Source organism: Mesocricetus auratus, unplaced genomic scaffold (genome assembly GCF_017639785.1).
Source record: "Mesocricetus auratus isolate SY011 unplaced genomic scaffold, BCM_Maur_2.0 Super-Scaffold_100006, whole genome shotgun sequence".
NCBI classification, from domain to species: Eukaryota; Metazoa; Chordata; class Mammalia; order Rodentia; family Cricetidae; genus Mesocricetus; species Mesocricetus auratus.
In genome coordinates this window covers 102734452-102755691 of record NW_024429190.1, presented here as the reverse complement: position 1 = coordinate 102755691, position 21240 = coordinate 102734452, and the positions used below count along the sequence as shown (strand labels likewise).

Genomic DNA, 21240 nt, shown 5'->3' with positions numbered 1-21240 from the left:
TGTGACTTCTGCTTCCCCCAGCTTTTGTTTTGTTTTGTTTTTGCATTTGCCTACATGTGTATGACTTGCATACGATTGTTTGCATGTGTATGCTCACACATGTGTGAGAATGCTTGAGGAGACCTGGAGTTGATGTTGGGAGAACTCTCTAATCACTCTCCACTTTAATGATTGAGGCTGGGTCTTGGCTGGATCTGGAGCCCCCCCTGTATGTTTCTAGCTACTCTGTCTAGCCAGCTTGCCCCTAAGATCCTGTTTCTGTTTCCTGAGTGCTAAGGCCTCCAGGTAGGAGCCATGCTGACCAGTTTTTCATGGGTCCTAGGGACCTGAACTCTGGTCTTCATGCTCTCGGGGAAAAACACTTTATCAACTGAGCCGTCTCCCAGTCCCCGTTTTTTACCCAGAGAAAGAGGGAAAGATAATCTGTAGAGCATTAAAGTCTACAAGGGGTAAAGACTTCAGTCTAGGTTCAAAGCATTGAGGATTTTTATCCTGCTTTACCGAGTGAACTTCTGCACCTACGTCGTGGAAGGGATGCCACCCCAGCTCTCTGGCTGTGTGATCCTGCCATCTCTCTCTCTCTCTCTCTCTGGCTGTCTTATCTCAGACTTCTTCCTCTTTGCTGGGGCAAGCAGAGCGGAAGTCCCAGAATCCGTTCTGACATTTGATCAGCCCTCAGAAGACGGCATGCATCTGCCACTCGGGTGAAGAGGCTGTCTGGAGAGTGTATCATCCTTCCCTTCCAGCTCCATCTGCCATGGAGGGAAGAGGAGGACTGGGTTATTTCATGTCCAGTAATGGACACATCATATTGCTTCTCTCTTCCCAACTCCCTTTCCCGTGGCGACCTCATTTATTTCACGCCTTTCGACCCATCTCTGCTTCTTGGCCGCCACTGTGTTTCTCTGCTGAAGTGTTCCCTCCTCAGGCATTTTTTTGGCCCCTGGCAATCCCTCCAGCCCCAGCAACTCTACACTGTGATGTCAGCTTGACTGTGGGGCCCAGGAGGATGGAGGTTTGCTTTATTAAGTTCCTCCGTGTACCCCGGGGCCATGAATACATGCTGTACACATAGATGCACAGCTAACATTGCCCAGGCCCCTCCAAGGCACCATGTTAATAAACCGACAGTAAGTCTTTAAAATATGGAAAAGCAGTTAATCTTTCCACTGGCAAATCTATCATAGGGGGGTGGCTTTCCTCTGCATCAGGGTAGCTATATGCAGGATGCCTAGAATTTAGGAACCAAATGGGGACATTTGCTGTGGGGTTTCATGGCAATTGTACTAAAAACCTCTGTTCGTCCTTAAACATGTGTCTCCAGTGAGCATATGTGATCCCCCCCCCCCATCAAAGCACTCCATCCCCGAGAGTTCGGCACAGGACAGACATTTTGCTGCCCACAACAGCTGAGCCACCATGTGAACCTGGCAGGTTTGTGCCTCTGGTTTGACCAAGCTTCAACCTAGTTATACTAGTTAAGTGACTCAACCTCTCGCCTCCCTTTCTGTAAAATCGGGGTGGCAGGGGTGGTGGTGGTGGTGTTGACTTATTTGTACAGCTGCTGCAAGTGTTTGCTTGTTCTCTGGGTTCTAGATTTTTCTTCTGTAAAACGAGAATGCCCGCACACCTTGCGCTTGGCATGGCACTTCCCCCCATAAGTGCTTTAAGAATGCAGACATATGCTCTGCTCGTGAAGACACTCAGTGGTTCAGATTAAGTCACCGTTGACAGCCACTATGCCTCAGTAATTACTCTTCATCCTCTGCGGAAAGATTGCCACAGCTCCTGGTCCGTGGCTATTTATTATGCTCCATCCTGTGTATCAGCTGCAGAACTGGAGCGCACAGACACGTGTCTTGGTCAGAGCCTGCATTACACACAAAAGCTCGGTGTTTGCTGAGAAAGTTATCTAAGAAGTCACAGCATAGCAAAGGCACACAGACCAATTAAGGCACCCAGAACTACAGACCTTAGGATTCAACGAAAGTGCCCACAAGCAGAATGAGAAGGCTGGGGCGGGGGGGAGGACACCTCCTTACTCTCATTAAGCTGCAAAGTTCACATAATCTCTACTCTTTCGTATCTCCCCCTCCCCCGTCTTTGGATCACCTCGTCTCTCCCTGACTGATGGGATGACAAGGAGAACCAGATTTCAGGGTCGGGAAGGAGGAACCATATAGAAAGCCTTCAGAGCCCTGCTGCAGGGCGGCGGTGCTCACCCGCCAGCGTGAAGTAGAGAAGGGACATCATCCGTGGGTTGAAGGATGACAGAGGTCAACCCAGAGGTGATGTGCCTGTGCCTTATGAATATTCAATTCTCTAGCTCCCTCCATCCCTCCCTAGGTGAGGACACTCCACGTAGTCATCATTCATGTTGCTCAGCCCCATGTGCTCTGTCTGTTGGAGGCTGTCACTCGCTCACTGATTTGCTGTGGGTACCTGGTACACGAGCTGGGCTTTGTTCACCACGTTCATTATTCTTGTTCTTTATAGCAGAATTGAATATTCTTTTTGTTTGTTTGCTTGTTTTTGAGACAGGGTTTCTCTGTGTAGCCTTGACTGTCCTAACACTAACTCGGTAGATCTGGCTGGCCTTGAACTCACAGAGATCCTCCTGCCTTTGCCTCTGGAGTGGTGGGATTAAAGGCGTGTGACACCACCAACCAGTGAATTAAATACTCTTAACTGTTCCTACTTCATGTGTAGTTCAACACCAGCTCCCAATATTCATGATGTTTAAGTGTTTGTTCATGACAGTAAATAGAAATTCCCCTGCCCTTTCCTTGGTCACAGAAGGAGCACAGTGGTGCCTATCCACTTGTCCCCTATTGGGGGACATTCAAGTAGGTGCCAGTCTTTTCCTGTCAAGAGGCTATGCTACCAAAGACTTCTGTACACAAAACGTTTAGGGTTCCAGAAGAAGAGCTTTTCTCAGGTGGTGTAAACACAGCGTCTAAATGACTTCCACAGCTGTGTTTCCTCCTGGGCGCTGGGACGAAAGGCGTGTACCACCATTCCCGGGCTAATGACATGGAGGCCAGCCGGGTCTACAGAGCGAGTTGCAGGATAGCCAAGGCTGTTACTCAGAGAAACCCTATCCTGGGAGCGGGGAGTGTCACTTTCCAGACCTGGAGAGATGATTTAGCAATTAAAAACACTGGCTGCACTTCTAGAGGATGGACTCGATCCTACATAGTCACTATTAACTGTCTATAATTCTATTCCTAAGGGATCTGATACCTCCTTCTGGCTTCCATGGATACCATGTATGTAAATGGTACAAAGACATACATGCAATCCAAACACTCAGACACAAAAACAAAATAATTTGAACATTAGCTTTCTCAGGAGTGGTCTAGAACAGTATACACTTTCACAAACTTTCTCTACATTTATATTTCTGCAGATTTTTTGTCACTGAAAGGTTAATTTCTTTATCTTCACCCCCTTTAAATTTAGATTTCCCTGGCCTTTAGTAACTTCACAACTCTCTTTCCGTCATCCCTACATGTACCTGGTCTTCTCCACAGTTTCCTGGGTTTGTTATTGGGTAAGGCAGATAGCTCCCCTTCTCTTTTTCCTTCAACTTTCCAAATGACTTTTTATTTTAAAATTGCCTTTGAATTGTCACCTCTGCCTCTCGGGGTATTGGCTGAGATTACTTTGAATGGAAAGCTAACATGGAGGGAAGTGACATGATGTAAGCGTCCATGCTGCTTTCCACAACAGTGTGTCTGTCTGCAGGTTTAGATCGTCTTTTTATGTTTCTCACAGTTTATCCTTTTCTTCAGAGTTGATTCTCAGGCTTTCATAGTAATTATCAGCAATATCAATGGGTTTTTATTTCTGAAATGCTTTTCACTGGTTCTTGCCAGTGTGAGGTTACAGGTTTATATGCCGATTGATATAATCAGTAGACTTGCCGAGTTCTTTTATTATTCCAGTGGCTGGCCAGTGGGTTCTTGTGGGTTTTCTAAGAACACAGCTGGATCTGTTCTGTGGGTGATATGGCAGCATTCACTTGGGGGTCAATTCCCAAAGAGCATTTCAGTTTTCCTCACTGCAACTGGTCTGGTCATATGTTTCATAGCTTGGCCGGATGTAGATGATTTGTGCCGGGCTCCCCAAGGTGTGATTTCTCCCTGTTCCCATATTGCTTGCAGGAGAATCCAGCACAGTTACTGAAGATGTTTAATAGCCTGGATATCCTTCAAACTTCTGTGTTAGCCCGTGACTACTTCTGTGGTCAGGAGAGTCAAGAGCTGAGCTACGTTAAGATGGCCCTCACGGCTCTGTTTGCTCTCCAGTCATCTGCTCTTATTATTGTAAGTCAGGCCATGGAGTCAACACAAGCTGACCAGCAACCATTCTGCTCAGACTCAACTCTGGGACCTGGAGATAAGATCCATGCTCTCACATATAGCCTGGTTCCCATGGAAACTACACTTTGCTGCAGAGGAGGAGGAAACTGGGAAGAAGGGATGGCAAGGGAATGTGCTGAAGTCAATGGTCCTTGGCGGCCACTGACCCATCTGGAGTAGTAGAGAGATATAGTCAACTTAGAGTGAATTTTCCCAAGAAAAAAAGAGGGAGGGTATGAGGAGAAGGGTGGGAGCTAAGGGGAAGGCTGTCTGAGGAGTCCAAGGAGAATGGCTTCTGAAGCAGAGCCGTGGTGGCGTGCCTGTGGATGAAGGGATGGGGAGCAGGGCTGATGGATGCAGGAGAGGATTGCCTCAAGGCTTTTCCCGCCCCTGTGCTGATGATGGGTTGCATCCTTGCAGCAGCCCAAGCAAGTAGGCTTTGGAGAGGAGAAGGGAAACTCAGTCCCACATAGGAAGGGGAAAGACACGGGGCACAGGTGTAAGCTCATGCTTTAATTTACATTTATCCAGCTTCTTGGTTTGAAAAGATGGTTCAACAATTTTAAACTGTTAAAAGTTTTTTTTTGCCAAACCAGAGTATCTGAAAACATCCAACACACACACAAAAAAAATCTGTTGGCTTACTTCTGTGCTCTGTAGCTTTGTTTTTGCATCCATTTGCAATTTATTCCTGGTTGTACCCGATGGTTGGAACACTTTCTGTTCATCGAAGCGCATTGCTGTCAGCTGTGTTTGGGAATCTCGTAGTTGATGCGGTAGACGCCCGAGGAGTTCCTGCTCCGTGGGTTGATCAGCCTGTGCCCTCACCCGTCACTCTGGACACTCTGTCCCCTTGTTCTCTGTCAGTGCACACAGAAGGACTTACCCAACATGTTGGTGGCTTCTGCTGTTTTCCAGTGTGAATGGTTTCATTCATTACATTTTAATGATGGTGTTGCTCTGGGTGATTACAGCTGTATTACTAACCCACACCTCTCCTGGTTGGTTTGTTTTTAGTTTTGGATTTTTTTCCTTACTGGTGTTTGTAACGAGGCTGACTTAGAAGGCACTGACTTTTAATATGTGAATCTAACAACCTCACATTCAGTGTGACCATAGAAATTTTAGACTCATGCTATCATGGGTATGCATTTATTATCTTGCTATCTTGGACTTGCCAGGTTTCTATTTCACAGGTCTTTACAGTTACTACTGCCAACGTCTTAAGTATCTGGCAACTCTGTTCTTCTCTGGATTAAGATATGCTTTAACCCCATTCTGCCTATTCACTATAACTTCCTTCATCCCATCTGTGGCGAAACTGGCTCCATTCTCATCCAGTTTGAAATGATTTGCTCTAGAGCAGCCGTTCACAGCAGCCACATATCAGATATCCTGTATATCGGTTATTTTCATTGTGATTCCTAACAGCAGCGATATTACAGTTACGAAGTAGCGCATAAATAATTTTGTGGTGGGAGGTCATCCCAACACTAGGAACTGTATTAAAGGGTCACAGCATTGCCAATTCTCTAGAGCATCTTTTTAAACCGTTTTTGTTTTGTTTGTCAAGGCGGGATTTCTCAGTGTAGCCCTAGCTGTCCTGGAACTTGCCCTGTAGACCAAACTCACAGAGATCCGCCTGCCTCTTGCCTCCCGAGTGCTGGGATTAAAGGTGTGTGGCACCACCTCCCAATTTGAACACTTTTTTTAACTGAGAATTTCTACATGCACATTATATTCTCTTTCTCTTAAAAACCTGAGTCCACATGGTGCTACCTATGTGTTTATGGATGTAGGACCATCCAATAGAGTATGGATAGTTTCTCAGAGGCCACACCCCTAGAAAAGACTGATGAGCCCAGAGGCTTTCAATTGCCAGTGGCCCTCAGGAGTGTGACTTTATGAGCCCCTCCCCCAGCGATGCCGGCCTTTGAGCCGACTGTGTTTGCACAGGACTTAAGTAGTCACAGCTGCTTTGGAAGATAACTTGTTTTAAGGTCCTTGTTCCCTTTGCATCATCAATCACTTGGACGGGGATTCTTCCTGTATCTACTCTTCTGTCCTTCATAACATCTCATCTTTAAAGTCTCCCTTTCCTTTTTTCCTTTTTGAACAAACTGACTGCATGATTATGACCTTATGTGAGTGATACATTCTGATTCGAAGACGGACTGGTCCTCAGTCCAATCTATGTAACTCTTACTTGCTGCTAATGATTTTATCTTTCCTATTATTTTGGTGCTCTACCACATCGTAGTTTGGTGGAACAAGTGGGTACCTGTGGCGTAGAAGAAATCCGGTGGTAGCTCTATGTTGTTTTGAGCTCCTGCTCTACAAAATGATTCCTTTCACGTGTGCCAAGGATTACAAGTGCTGGGGAGAGACAAACGGTCAGACGTGGAGAAACCAGGATTTTGTAGAAGTTTTTAGGCACAGGTCTTGATTCCCAGCTTGTGGTCACTCTAGGGAAATGGAGTCTTGAGTGAGTCTTCAGGGTTGCCCATCCACCCTCCATTGGCAGAACATGGAGGTGCATGCTGGGCTCTTCTCATGCTCTGTACTATGGGTGTCTTGAAGGCTTGAGGGGCTTCAAGTCCTGCCGGTTCTCTGTAATAGGTCATCATCTCCAGCCTTGGCACTAAAACGCCTTGATTGTTGTCATCTCTAACCACGCTGGCAGCCACTGATGAAATGAAGTGAAGGGTCAAAGCTCTTTGCCATCTCTGAGTTCAGGAACAGCTTGCCCAGATTTTTTTCCCGTAACATTTGTGCAATATATAATTTTCTATTAAAAGGGGTTATCTTGTTTTTTTTACTTATTTTTGAAATAATATTTCTTCCCTCCTCTAAATAATGCCTTTCTTGGATTATAGGAAATTTAGCCCTTCCTAAGTTTCCCAATACAGTACCTATCTTTCCAGGGATGTGTCTTCTGGTTTTAATATTTGGTCAGTTTTGATAAGCCCACCATGAATATGGCTGCCGTTGGAGACTCAGTGCTTTGTGCAATTTGGATAAAAAGAAAGAACTCCAAGTTTTGGATACCACACAGGAAGAGTCAGTGGAAGAGAAGTAATTGGAGAAGTCTGAATTCACAGTGGTACTTCTGGCTTCACTGTAGTGAAAACATGATCTACAGCTTGCAACCCACAACCATCGGGTTATGCTTACAAGCTGGAGTTCATGTGGTATAGTTAGGTCCTGTGCTGTGGAGCACCTGACCATACCCACAAAGTAACTGATAGGCAGGGCAGGTTGTATGTGTTAAAGTAGCTGCAGTAAACTGACTGATACCCAGGCATTTGCTGTGTCCAGTGGCTGCCAGTGTATCAACAGCCATACAGTAGTCAGCTGGTTGCACCCAGTTAGTATCCTTTCTTTCTTTCTTTCTTTCTTTCTTTCTTTCTTTCTTTCTTTTTTTTTTTTTTGCCTAGTATGTTCTGTTGTTTTAGCTGTGGGAGTTGACCTGAAACAGCGAAGTCTCCTGCAAAGTAGCACCTTTTTGTGGGTTTAAAATAGCGATTTGATAGTCTAAAATCTAGAATTTTTCTTTAAATTATGCCAATGAAAGAATGATTCTCTGGGGACTGTAAATTTTGAAATATATTAAGGCTGCTGGAGTCTTATAAAGAGAATGAAGACATAAGTCCTCACAGACTCAAGATGCATGAACTGGTCTGATGTCATCATTTCTAAGACCAACTTCAGCACTTTATTCTGTAAGGAAGAATACCCAGCAAATTCTTCATCTTAAACAAACTTTAAAAGGTCTAACAAAATAGACTGAGTGGCCCCCAAAATGAGACTATCTCTGACTAAAGACAAATAAAAATTGACAAGGAAATCTGTTTTTTTCTATTTTTCATTTAACATTGGAATATAATTAATAGCATATAATAACAAGACCTGTCAGGTTTCTGAGACTGTCATACTACTTGAAAATATACTAATAATATACGTAACCATGTATAGATCAAATACATGTCTTTTGAAATCAAGAGTTCCCTGGAAATCTAAAAGTAAGCTTTATAACAGAAAATGATTAAGTTTGGAATTTTTAAGCACGTAAAAAGTTTAAAATATTAGCTGGGCGATGGTGGCACATACCTTTAATCCCAGCACTTGGGAGGCAGAGGCAGCCTGGTCTACAAGAGCTAGTTCTAGGATAGCCTCCAAAGCCACAGAGAAACCCTGTCTCGAACCCCCGCCAAAAGTTTAAAATATTTAGATGACTAGGATTATTAGAAAATAAAACCAAGGTGCAAAATTCACTTGAAAAATGAGTTTACTGCAGTATAATTGATAGTCATTTAAAGTATGCTATCTGATCACTCTGACATAGTTATATATGCAGGGAACCTTAGCCACAATAAACACAGTAATCCTGTCCATCAATTAGAGAGGGTGGCATGTCCCTTGGGATTACTTCCTTCATTCTCTTCCACGCCCAACCTCCTGGTCCTGGAAGCCACTACTCTGTGACTTGTCTCTAGATATTCAATTGTACTTTATATACTTCGTTATTAAGAGAACGATACAATCCATATATGAATATTCCATTGTCTCATTTCTATCAGTCTGCATAATTACTTTGAAATTCATCTATGTCACAGTTTCTAATGAGGAATGTCCCATTGTGTAAATACTTCACAATTGATTTTTACACTTCTCCCTAAGTTTATTTTTAGTAAGACATATTATTTGTACATCTTTGTGGGGTATATTACAGCAATCCAACACATGTATACAGTATTTAATAATCAAATCAGGGCACAAGCACTTCATCTCTCCAGTCATTAATCATGCTGGAAATGTAATACTCTCACGTAGACTGTCTCATCACATAGCTGCATGCTGTGAGCTCCTCTTTCCTTCCCCCATTCCCCTACACGTCCTGGTCTCTAGCGACCACTATCCCATTCATTCTTCCGTAAGACTGGTTTCTACAAATGGAAGCAAACGTGCATTATTCTATCTTTGTCTGACTTACTTCACTCATTATAACAGCCTCCAGTTCTATGTGTGTTGCTACAAATGACATGATGTCATTCCTTCTCTAGCTGACTGATGGCCTGCGGTGTCTTTCCCGTGTGTGTGATGTGTGTGCACATGTGTGCAGATGTTTGTACCATGTGTGAAGGCTGGAGGTGGAAGCTGGATGCCTTCCACTATTGCTCCAGACTCTGTTGGGACACTTTCCCCCTGAACCTAGACGTCGCTGTTTCAGAGGGACTGGCCGTCCAAGGAGCCCCTGCGATGCTTCTGACTCCCTCCCCACCAAGGCCTGGGGGAGCCATATTACAATGCTTTGCTTTTGTGTGGATGCTGGGATCAAGTCGCTATGCTTGCTTAGCAAGCAGTTTACCCAGAATGCCATCTTCCCAGTCCTTGGTGTTCTTTTTTCATTATGTACCCTGTTTATCCGTCCGTCTAAAGGGCATCTAGCTTGATTCTGTATCTTAATTATTATGAATCAAACTACAAAAATATATTGGTAGAATTATTTCATTGCTTGAATTTATGTGCAGATAGGGAATTGGTAAATACATGATGGTTCTACTTTTAGTTTTTTGTTTGCTTGTTTGTTTTTGAGGACTCTCTATATTGCTTTCCACGGTGGCCATATTGATTAAGATTCCCACCAACAGTACATGAGTTCCCTTTTCTCACCATTCACTGTGCTGCCATTGCTTTTGTGATAATGCCCAGTCTACATGAGATGAGATGGTAGGTCACAGTGATTTTCCTCTGCCTTTCTGTTTCCTTGCTGGAGATCAAGTTCAGCGCTGCATTAGTAGTCTGCTGCTGAGGTTCTCCCAAAGTGCACTGTGATTTGGGTTTGCATTTTACAAATGGATGGAACCAGGTGTATTTTCATGCACTCGGCCATTTGTGTGACTTCTTTTGAGATCTGCCTACTGAGTTCATTAGCTCACTTACCGTTGGACTTCATCTTATTATTTCAATCTCGGGCTCATTGTGCACGTCAGTGGTAGTGGAGCTAGGAATGGTCTTGAGCCACCGCCGCCGGGCTGGTGCAGGGAAGTGAACATGGGTCCCCTGAGGGAGCAGCGAGTGGTTTTAAACCAGCCCTCTAGTCTCTATTTAATATCATCTCACAGTCAGATACTATGATGCCTCTAGGTTTATGTGTGTGAGGAGTTATTTGCTCTCCCCTCCCCCAGGATCACTTTATTTAAAAAATGTTTTTACATTTTGATAATTTCATCCATGTGTACAATGTGTTCTGACCACGCCCAACCTTCCTTTCTTCCCTCCAACTCTCCTGGACTCCAGCACAACACCCCCTTCCAATTTCATATCCTCTTTTTGTTTTTAACCTCCTATATCCCATTAGTGCTCTTTGTATGCATGTCTCTACATGGGGGTGTGGGGTCATCTTCTGCAGCATGGAAAACCTGCCAGCAGTCTCAACCCTAGAGAAAACTGACTCGTCTCTCAGCCTCAGTCATCTTCATTTCAGGGAGAACATCATGAGCCACTCTATTGTCTGTGCAGAAGCTTTAAGTGGCTTGATCTTGTGCTGGTAACCATGGCTGCCATGTCAGGAGCACAGCAGTAACACGTCCCAAAGGCACATTTCACAGCACCCCCCCCACATCTCCTGTTGGTCACTCTCTGCACTCCCTTTTCTGTAAAGCTCCCAGCATCTTAGGCATTGTTATTGATGTCTAATTTTCAGAATGTTGACAAGAAGGAAGTCTCTCCATTAACCCCTGCTCACTAAGGAAAGAACCTTGGCTACCATGGCTGAGAGTAGCTCACATGTATGGGAATAAGTGTAAACATTTGAAAGTGGTTTGACAAATATGACTGTTTAGCTGGGTAGCAGCAGTAGGTTTCTCCTAGGGCCTCCAAAGCCACAAGCTTTCAACCAGGTTAACAGCATCAGGTCTGAATTCCCTCCTGTGGAACAGGCCTCAAATCCAATCAAAGGATGCCATAATACAATACTCATGCCACTAGTATACCGCCAGGCCCAGCTCAGGGTGACTCTGCTTATTCTGTTTTGTGTATGTGTGAAAGGGAGAGACAGAGACCAGCAGAGATACAAAGACAAGAGAGACAGAGACAGACGAAGACACACAGAGAGACGATATGAAATTTGTTTTTCTATTTCTGAGAAGAAAGTTAATATTTTGGTGATCACTTGGGATAGTAAAGTTGTAATAACACACTGACTCTTCAATCCATGTATAGGGCCTAGGTTTCCATTTGTTATGTTCTCTGTAATTTCTCTCAGCAGTATTTTATAAAGAAATCTTTTACTTCTCTGCTTTATCATTAAACAGTTTGAGTTTCTTTCCAGTTCTTTTTCAGCAAATTCATTATTTTGTAGAAAACTGGCGCTATCTTCTTTGTATTCACCTTGTCTTGCCACTTAACTGAATTCATTTGTTAGTTTTCACAGTTGTCCATGGTGTGTGTCATTTTTAATATGTAGGATCATTTCATCTGCAAACATACATAATCTGACATCTTCATTTCTTCCTCTGCAATTCTTGCCTTTTTTGCTTTCTCTTACCTGGCTTCTTTGGCTAAGACTTTCAGTACTATATAAATAACAGTGGTGAGAGTGGCATCCTTGTCTTGTTCCACATATTACAGGAAATAGTTCCAGCTTTTCCCCATGTAGTATTAGATAGATAGATAGATAGATGGATAGATAGATAGATAGATAGATAGATGGATAGACGGATAGATGGATGGATGGATGGATGGATGGATGAACAGATAGGTAGGGGGGTTTCATACAAAATGTTAGTATCTTGAGACACATTCTTCTTGTGCTAAATTCTGAGTCTTTATTATGACATAGTTACTGATTTTTATGTATCTGTCATGATGATCATGTTTTTTCTCATGATGTCTTATACCACATTTATTAACTTGCATATGATCTACCATCCTTAAATCCCTAGGATGTTTTTCTGAACATGGTGTTTGAAATTTTGCTTTGCTGGGGAATTTGATTTACTGGCATTTTATTGAGAATTAAAAAAATTATTCATTTCACATACCAATCACAGTTCCCCTCCCTTTCCTTCTCCTGACCCCCCCCCACCTACCCTCAACCACAGAATTTTTACATTTATATTCAGTGATGTCAGTCTATTTTGTATTTTTTCTCTTTTGGGGGGAGCATATAAGGGAGTATTGATCTAGTAAAGAGTATGACAGATTTACTTCCATCTCAACTTTTGGAATAGTTTAAGAAGAATTAAAATTAGCTCTTTTTTAGGTGTTTCTGCTCGGGAACATCAGTGTACTATCGTGGCCTGAACTACCTTTTACAATACAGTAGACTTTTAATCTCATTGCTCACTATTGGCCTGTCTCTTAATGTTCATTTTTGGAAGGTGGTATGCACTCGCACGCATTTCTGCTAGGTTTTCTAAATCTTAACATGCAATTACTACAGATGTAAGGTGTAAGTCTCTGCTTTATCTCTATTCATTTGGGTATTCATTTATTACTTCATCTATCTAAGGAACTGTCAACTAACCTTCCTAAAAATCAGCTGTTTCATTTATTTTTAATTTTAAGCCTCTGATTTATTTAGAGCTCTGACCTTCAGCTTACTTCTGTCTCAATTTCTTTTGAGTTTGCCTGTATTGGGATGAGTTTCCCTCTCAGGACTTACGCTCCTGCTGCACTCCAGAGGTTCAGTGTTAGTTACACCACCATTTACTTTCATGTTTTCCCCACTTGGTTTGTTCACGTGCCCTGCTGGTCATTTAAGAAGACGCTCAGTTCCTGTGTCTTCACATTCTTTCCTTCCATCCTTGTGATTTGCAGTCTTATTCCACTCTGGACTGAGAAAACACATAGTATGATTTCAATTTTGAGGGACGCTGAGACTTTGCTTGTGACCTAACATGGCATCTACCCTGTGACTGTTTTATGGACATACGAGAGGAATGTGCATGGCAGTACTGTCTCACAAACAATTCTGTGACCTCTTGATTTATCACATGACTCAACTCAGATGCAAAATCTTTTTTAATTGTTTATTTTTAAGCTATCTGTATGTTTACCAATGAAATGATTTTTTTGGGGGGGGTAGGGCGGAACATAGCTAAATCACTCTTTTTTTAACTTTTATTCATATATTCCACCCATCTGCTCTCAGCCCTTGCAGACTCATCCCCTCCCCCTCCAAACCAACCAACCAGAAGAATCTCATTGTGGAGGCTGTAGTGTAGCCTGTTGGGTTGCACAGTTTGCTCTTGAGTTCTTTTGTCTTCATTTGCGAGTATTCATTGCCACGAGTCATTGGTCTGGTTCAAGGCCTCTGACTTCTGGCACACCACTGATCACCTCTTGGGGATCCTGCAGCTTTGGATCTGTAGGCTTGTTCCCTTCGCATGCTCCAACAGTTCATAGATTTGGTGGAGGTTGTCCAGGCTGTCCCTCACCCTCACCACCCAGATGAGCTCTCCAGCACTGCCTTGGCTAGCTCACCCAATGAAGCCCGAAGCAAGGGGTGGGGCCAGTTCTTCTGCTCTCAGGACTTCAGACCCGAGTCCCCCCTCACTCTGTATCACCAGGAACAGCGCTACTGTTTTCTCCAGACAAGGTATAGGACCTTCTCTCCCAATTGCTGTAGGGGGCATACATGGGTGCTCTCAAGCCCTCATGGCTGGCTCTGGTGTGCTCCCCTGGCAGGGTGCAGGGTCTGCTCTCCTGTGTGCTGCAGCTGGCGAGGGACAGGGGTAGTTAGTTCTCTGACTCCCGTGACCCTGGGGCCCAGCGGGGCCATGGTGACAAGCAGGATCAGGCTGCTGCTGGGGTAAGCTCTCTTGCCTGCCATAGTTAGAAAGCATCTTTTCCTCACCCAGCCCACCACATAGCAGACAAGGCAGGGTTGGTCAGCTCCTGTGTTCTCATGCCCCCCTCAGGCCTGCTCACCTGTGTCCCTGACAACAGGGCCAACTCCAGTGTGCATCCCAGGCAAGAGGGGCGGGGCCAGCTCAGTGTGGCCATTGGATTTCAGCATACTTGGTCCCTATGACCCGACCCCTCTCACCCTGTGTGGTACCACGGATATCAACACAGACCCTGGCTGTGGCAGCATGGGAGCCCAGCCATGGTCCTAGTCTGGCTCAGATGTAAACACGAGCCCTGGTGGCAGTGCAGGCCATGCCGTTCTACATGGCTCCCACAGCAGTGGGCCCCCTGATCCCTGGCATTGACATGACCTTCAATGGCATCAGGAGCCATGAGCATCAACTCAGACCCTGGCTGCTCGCATGGCCCTCATCACCAGCCTTGTCCAGAACGACACGGTGGTTCCAGGTGACACTCAACCCAGCATGGCCCTGCTTTGGCCCAGACCCTAGGCATCCATGTGGCCACTGGTTGCACCATAGGCCACCAGACATCAACACAGACCCTGACTATGGACCCAGCGACAGCCGGACCCTGAATGTCACCATGGCCCCAGATAGGTATGGCTTCCATAGTGGCCCTCAGACACCAGCCTGGCGGCCCAGACTGCAGGCCTCTGCACAGCCCTCAGTGGCAACAAGAGTCACAGATATCACCTTATGCCCCCTCAGCTGCTTCAGGGCCTCAGACCAAGATTGGCTCTTGGCAGTAGCTCAAGCCCAGAAATGACCCTGGACTCTGGTGGCTAAGGGGCCAATTACATCAGCCTGTTCCTCACTGCCCTCGCCCCTCTCCCAAGCTCATGAACCATGCCCCCACCACCATGATGTCTGATTGCCTGGTGCCGTAGGTTCCTGGCAGCACTTGGTTGAGACCCGCTCCCACCAGCCTAATAGGATGACACCGAGCTGTTGCTGTATCACAGCCTGGAGCTAGAGTCTTGATAGATCTTTCTTAATACAGTGGGTCAGTTGGTCTATGAGGATTTTTGTTGTTGATGAACTGGATGCACTTACCCCTGGTTGTTGTTGGTATGAACGTCTACCTGTAGTCTTGTTGGACTCTGCTCTTTATATGTTTCCATGTCCTTCACTTCTAACATATTTTTTTTGTGGTCTGCTGGTTTTCTGTCACATTACATTGGGTTCCTGTCTGCCTTCCTGTATCTGTTCTCATAGTGAGCTTTCTATATCCGTGTATTTTCATAATAGCAATCATCATCTCTTCATGGACAGTGCTGAGAATTTCACGTGTATAGTCAATGAAATGTGATCCTATCAATCCTCCATTTCCCCTTCCAACTTCATGTCTAAGAAACAAAACAGAAGGGGCAAGATCCAATTAGTGCCACTCGTGTTCATGGGTGCAGAGCCATCCAGTCAGCACAAGCGAACCACCTGTGGTCATGTCCCCATAGAAGAAGAAAGTTCTCCTCCCCCCCCCCCCAGCAGCCATCACCTTCCATTAGCTCTTCACCGGTGAGGCTTCGTGAGGTTTGCTGCCATTCATGCTGGAATTCTGGCTGCTGTGGTCTTGTGCAGGTAGCTACAGCGGCTGTACGTCCATGAGCGTGACAGCCACACCATGTCCAGGACACAGTGCTTCACCGCACTCTCCCCCTACTCCTGGCATTTACGTTCTTTCTGCCTTCTCTTCCATGGGCGTCTCTCTGTTAGGCTGGATAATTTTTAATTCAGAGTTTTAGACTTCATGATTTCCATGTCTTCAGTGAGTATCTTATTTTCTTAGATCTTCTCTCCCTCCAGCCTGCCCCCCCCCCCAGCCTAAGACACGGTTCCTGTATAGCCATGTCACTTTGTAGACCAAGCTGGCCTCGAACTCATAGAGATCCACCTGCCTCTGCCTCCCTGAGTGTTGGGGTCAGAGGCATGTGCCACCACAGCCTAACCCTTTTTTGTATTTGTCTACGTTCTTTTGCATTTCATGAAGCTTTCAAGGTTGCCTTCAAATTTAGATCCTTTTCTGGGAAATCGTGGTTGTGTATTTATGTTGATGTCGTGTACATCTTTTATAACATTGGTTTTCTGACCAATCTTATCAAGTAGCTTTTACGGGTTATAGATGCCTTAGGTTTGGTTATAGGAGAGATGAAGAACAGTTGACACTAGCATTGTCTGTCTCCATGGCCTAGCCTAGCCTGCAGCAGTTCATAAAGGTAATTGTGTTACTTTATGCTGGACGAGGGTTTGTAACATTAGCTGCCACATCTCAGTGGGGCAGCATCTCGAGGGGTCGATTCTGTAGTCACACAGAAAAAAAGAGATGCCAGATGTTGTAGTACTAACTGTCATAGTCCTGAGATAGTTTTTGGGATTCAGAATGAAAATATGAGAGATGACTGGGTCTGCGCGAGCTATAAACCAATTTCCAGGTCTTCAGAATGAGATGGCATGAGCTCATGCCATGCTGGCATCTGAGGCACTGGTCATTGTGGACCACAGGGAGCTTGCCCAGGCTCCATTAGGAGACAGCAGATACTGGGGAAGTCTAGTTCCTCCCACTATGACATGAGTTTATCCTCCATGTCTATGGAAGGTGGCAGAGCTCAAGACTCCTTAAGTATGTCTTCCAGGATGGTCCGGTAGCATTCTTTCTGACCCAGGCACAAAGTTATAACTGAGGAGCACTCCCTGCATATCCACAAAGTTCAGTTAGTTTCTTACCTGTACCCTTTCAAGCCAGATGGAGCAAGTACCCCTTATCCTGGCACCTTTAGAATTAGGTACTCATAATAATTCTATACTAAAATATGGATATTTTAATGATTGCGAGAAAGACAAACTAAACTACAAATACAGATAACGGAGGAGCCATGTTAAAAAAAAAAAGCCAACTGATAATAAACCGAAGTTCAAACAAGGTTTTATAAGAGGACACCCAGACATAACACTGAACTCAGAATAAAGCAAAGGACTTGTCAGTCAAAAACAGGATGCTTGCCTAGAAAAGACTCACCAATATCCCCTTGAAGAGGCTCCATGTTCTGGGATTAGGGACATAGCCAGTTCACGCTGATGCATGGCAGCAATCCAAATGACTCATCTAGCAAAAGCAGATACTCTCTTGGGGGTCCACGTAGGAACCAAAACTGTTGATATAAAATAATGTGCCTGTTTTAATAGAAATGAAAAGATAATGAATGACCATGGCTGGAAAACACATTTGCAGGTCACCCTGAATGACATACATAGTCTACCATGAAGTTACATCCACTTTTTATGTCACTTAACTAAACAAAATAATAAAGTAAATGCATTTTCCAAATACCTTAGTGGGGGCAGTAGGGAGGTAGGCTGTTTAAGAAAGCAAGCTTTCTGATGTGATCTTAGCATTCTTAGCTTTAGTGTTGGTGGAGGTCAGGGCTCTTAGAAGATTATTCCCAGATTCTCTAATACTCCCAAGAATGTTAAGATCAATACAAAGTTAAAGAGGATGGTTATTAAAGGGACTAAGATGGACCAAGATAATTTTGCATTTCACCCTGCAGTATCCCAAATCTTTGCACGCTCCCTATGCTCTAGTCACGCGAGATCCTTGAAGTCCAGGCAGCTTCTTCAGACCACTCTGGTTCAGTGGATCCCAAAGGGTGGAGCTGTTTTACAATCTTAGACCTGAAATTAATATGGATTCTAGAACCTCCTCTGTGTCTAGCATAAATGTCACTGGAAACAGCCTCCTCTCTCCCGGGCAGATAAGAGAACACAGTGGCACAGGAAGGGGTCTTTTTCTGTGCAGCCTTGGAAGAGAGGGGGCAAGCTCCGACTGAAGAGAGTCCTGTAGGAGATGATGCTTTGGGCCCTGGATACTTCCTGACCAAACTAGAAGCGCTTGGCAGGGAAACAGGAGATAACTCGCTTGGGTCGTCCTGAAATCTAATCCTAGAGAATGAAATCAGATATTAAGAGGGTACATTTTGAAAACTGACATGACTTAGCCAGTTCTGACTGATTTCTCTATTTGAAACCCCAGACTCTCCAGATGAATGGCACTAACTTCAAGAGAATACAGCTGTTGCTTTCTCATTCCAGTTTAGGATTTTTTTTTAATTAAAGCACCCCAATTGAGGGAGGCAACTTCTCTGAAGCTGGCTCCATCAAATATTGTGGTTGGACCTAAGGGACAGAAGTGCTCCTATATAGGCAGACAGTGTGTGATGGTTCATTTCAGTTGTCGAGTGAACACAATCTAGAATCATCTGGGAAAAGAATCTTAATGCGTGGTTGCCTATACCAAGTTGGCCAATTCATTTTGATTATGTTACCTGAGGCAGGATGATCCGCCCACTGTGGGAGACATCATTCCCTAGGCAAGGGCTGTTAAACTATATGAGTGGAGAAAATCCGTTGAGCATGAGAGTGCCTGGATCCACTGCTCCATGCTCCTAATGTATACGGATGCCATGTGACCAGCTGTGTCAACCTCCTAAGCTGTGGCTTCCCCACAATGAACTGAATAGCCTGAAGCTGGGAATTAAAACAAATGCTTTCTTCCTAAGTCCCGTGGTCAGGGGATTGCATCGAAGTAGCAGAAATGAAATGAAGGCAGATGGTAAATGGCCCCTCACTGTCTTGTCACCTCCTGTTCCCACAGGTCCTTTGTCATCCAGCAAATCCCGAGTAGCAATCTGTTCATGGTGGTGGTGGACAGCAGCTGCCTCTGTGAGTCTGTGGCTCCTATCACCATGGCGCCCATTGAAATCAGGTATATCCTTTTTGGTGTGAGTCCAGCTGGTAAGGGGAAGCAACAGGAAAGACAGGAGGGAACTGTTTGTCAAAGAGGGGAAGGTGACGTCCTTTACCTGTGTTCGGAGAAAAATGCTTAAGCCACTTTAGGGCCAGGTTGTGGCCCCCGGAACTCAGGGCCAGAGAAGCGATCCTCGGGAACATGCCTTAACTACAGTCAACATAACGAATCTCTTAAGTGCGAGCGCTTAAAGGCTCAGAAGATCAGGAGGCGTCCGGAATCCTGCCACGGCTTCCACCCTGAGGCAAGTCAGAGAAGTGTTTGTCGGTTTTCTCTTCCCACCAGATTCACCATGAGTACATCTCACGATGACCAAGGCCTGCAGCTGAAAACTTGACTCCAGAGGAAAATAATTGCTTTCAGAAAACTACAACAGGAATGAATACGTGACAGCTAACAGATCTGGGTATCCAGCCCATCTCTGCTTAGTGAGCTCTTCCTTTGGCGTCCGTATATATTTTAAAATCTTTTTTTTTCTGGCTTTCTATGTGTTATGATTTTATCATGCACAAGGTGGCTCTGACCATCATGGTTTATTTTACATGGGAGATAGCATTATTTCCACTGATTATTTCAGGTGGATTTTTGCAGGAAACTCGCTTAGAGAAAAGCGGCAACGTAGTATCAGATGGTTGCTGCTGATGGAGGTGAATGCTAAGTCCAGCCTTTTGATACAGATCTGCTGGCTTGCACTCATTGCTCTCCTGGGAGGTGTGCGAGCAGGGTTAGACACACCTGCATCCCAATCCCTTAACTGTCACACCTTGGTAGTGAGTGTGGATTCAGCCCACTCTCACAAAGGTGAGTTTGCACCTGTAGTAGTGTAGGCGACAACATTTTAAAACAAGAAAAATAAGTCCATAAATGAACTAACTCCTCACCTACCAAAGTAGAAAGGTTGCCTAGATCAACCATAGAGAAGATTGGACACCTGCTGTTGAAAATGTCACCTCAGCCTCCTTCGTGTCTATGTAAATTCAAATAACACATAATTTTGACGTACTATAAGATCACCAGTTTTTAAGATGTTAAAAGTCAATACTACCTATAGTACTGTATTTTTACAATAATAAATTAAGAATATTCCCACATCGGGTGTTGGTGGCACAACGCCTTTAATCCCAGTGCTCTGTGAGTTCGAGGCCAGCCTGGTCTACAAGAGCGAGTTCTGGGACAACCTCCAAAGCCACAGAGAAACCGTGTCCTCAAGAAACAAACAAAAAATTCCCATCTACAGTCAAAAGGGAAATCAAAAACAGCTTGGAATACCTAAGAAAGATGTAACACAGTCAGTAACAATACTAAAGAAGTTTATAACCCGCAACAGCCCAATATTATTAGAGTAATTCAAAGTGAAGAGATACCTAGGTCTAGTTCAGAGGTATGGCAGCCTCGAGCTTTGCAGCCTCCTTCTTTGGGTCCCTTCCCCAGAGCCAGAGGCATGGGCAAATCGCACTGAAGGGTGGAGTCTTACATCTAGCGGCTTTTGGCAAAGAACAGATGAGAAAGTGACACCCATTAATAAGAAAATAGCCAGAATAGGAGAATAATGGCGTTGACAACACTTGTAGATGCATTTAAGAAAAAGGAACACAGAAAGTGACTTTTCTGACAGGGACTCTCTCCCCCAAGTTAAAAGAAAGATGATATGAGAAGCAGTTTCTGAGCTTCATTCCCTCTCTGACTAGAAATTGTTGTGCGCTGGTAAGACCACAGCGGACGCCTACAGGGACAGCCCTTTTCTACTCCAATGGCGGGCACTCTACCCGTGGGCCATGACCTCCATCCAAAAGTATTTACATGATTCACAACAGCGGCAAAATGACAGTAACTTTAGGGTTGGGGGTCACCACAGCACGAGGAACTGTATTAAAAAGTCGCAGCAGAGTTAGGAAGGTTGAGAACCACTGGTCTACATAACTTTCAAAGTGGGCCTGGGAGATGCAGTTCAGCGGTGAAGAGCACATTCTGTTCTTCCCAAGGGTCTGGGGTTTGGCTCCCAGCACCTACTTCAAGTGGTTTGACTCCAGTTGATCTGATGCCCTCTTCTGGACACCACAGGCACAGCACTCACAGTCATGCCCCATGACACACACACATTAAAAAGTAAAATAATTTTCAAAGAGTAATTTAGATAGTATGTGCATTGACAACCACATTTAGGTATCTGGACCTCTAACTTGGTGGGATTTAGACA

The 21240-nt window shown here is 44.7% G+C and overlaps 1 protein-coding gene and 2 long non-coding RNA genes across 4 annotated transcripts in view; 1 reads left to right on the top strand and 2 right to left on the bottom strand.

The window, feature by feature from the left end:
* Cacna2d3 (calcium voltage-gated channel auxiliary subunit alpha2delta 3) overlaps positions 1 to 21240 on the top strand; it is an 812900-nt gene that overhangs the window by 791125 nt on the left and 535 nt on the right. The window contains 2 exon segments of the mRNA XM_040747790.1: positions 18891 to 19003; positions 19205 to 19287. Coding sequence (XP_040603724.1) covers positions 18891 to 19003; positions 19205 to 19287 — 196 coding nt within the window.
* Positions 13385 to 19999, bottom strand: LOC106021747. 2 transcript variants are annotated; one of them, XR_005877911.1, is made up of 5 exons: positions 19210 to 19999; positions 17256 to 19008; positions 15738 to 15956; positions 15296 to 15588; positions 13385 to 14088 (listed from the first exon to the last, which is right to left on the bottom strand). It is a non-coding gene; the product is annotated as an uncharacterized LOC106021747 (long non-coding RNA). The 2 variants fall into 2 exon arrangements; XR_005877910.1 differs by having other exon boundaries at positions 13385 to 15588.
* Positions 20258 to 21240, bottom strand: part of LOC106021748 — a 49152-nt gene continuing 48169 nt past the window's right edge. Inside the window, exon 5 of the long non-coding RNA XR_005877912.1 lies at positions 20258 to 20526. This is a non-coding gene — a long non-coding RNA (uncharacterized LOC106021748). The remainder of the gene's footprint in view (positions 20527 to 21240) is intronic.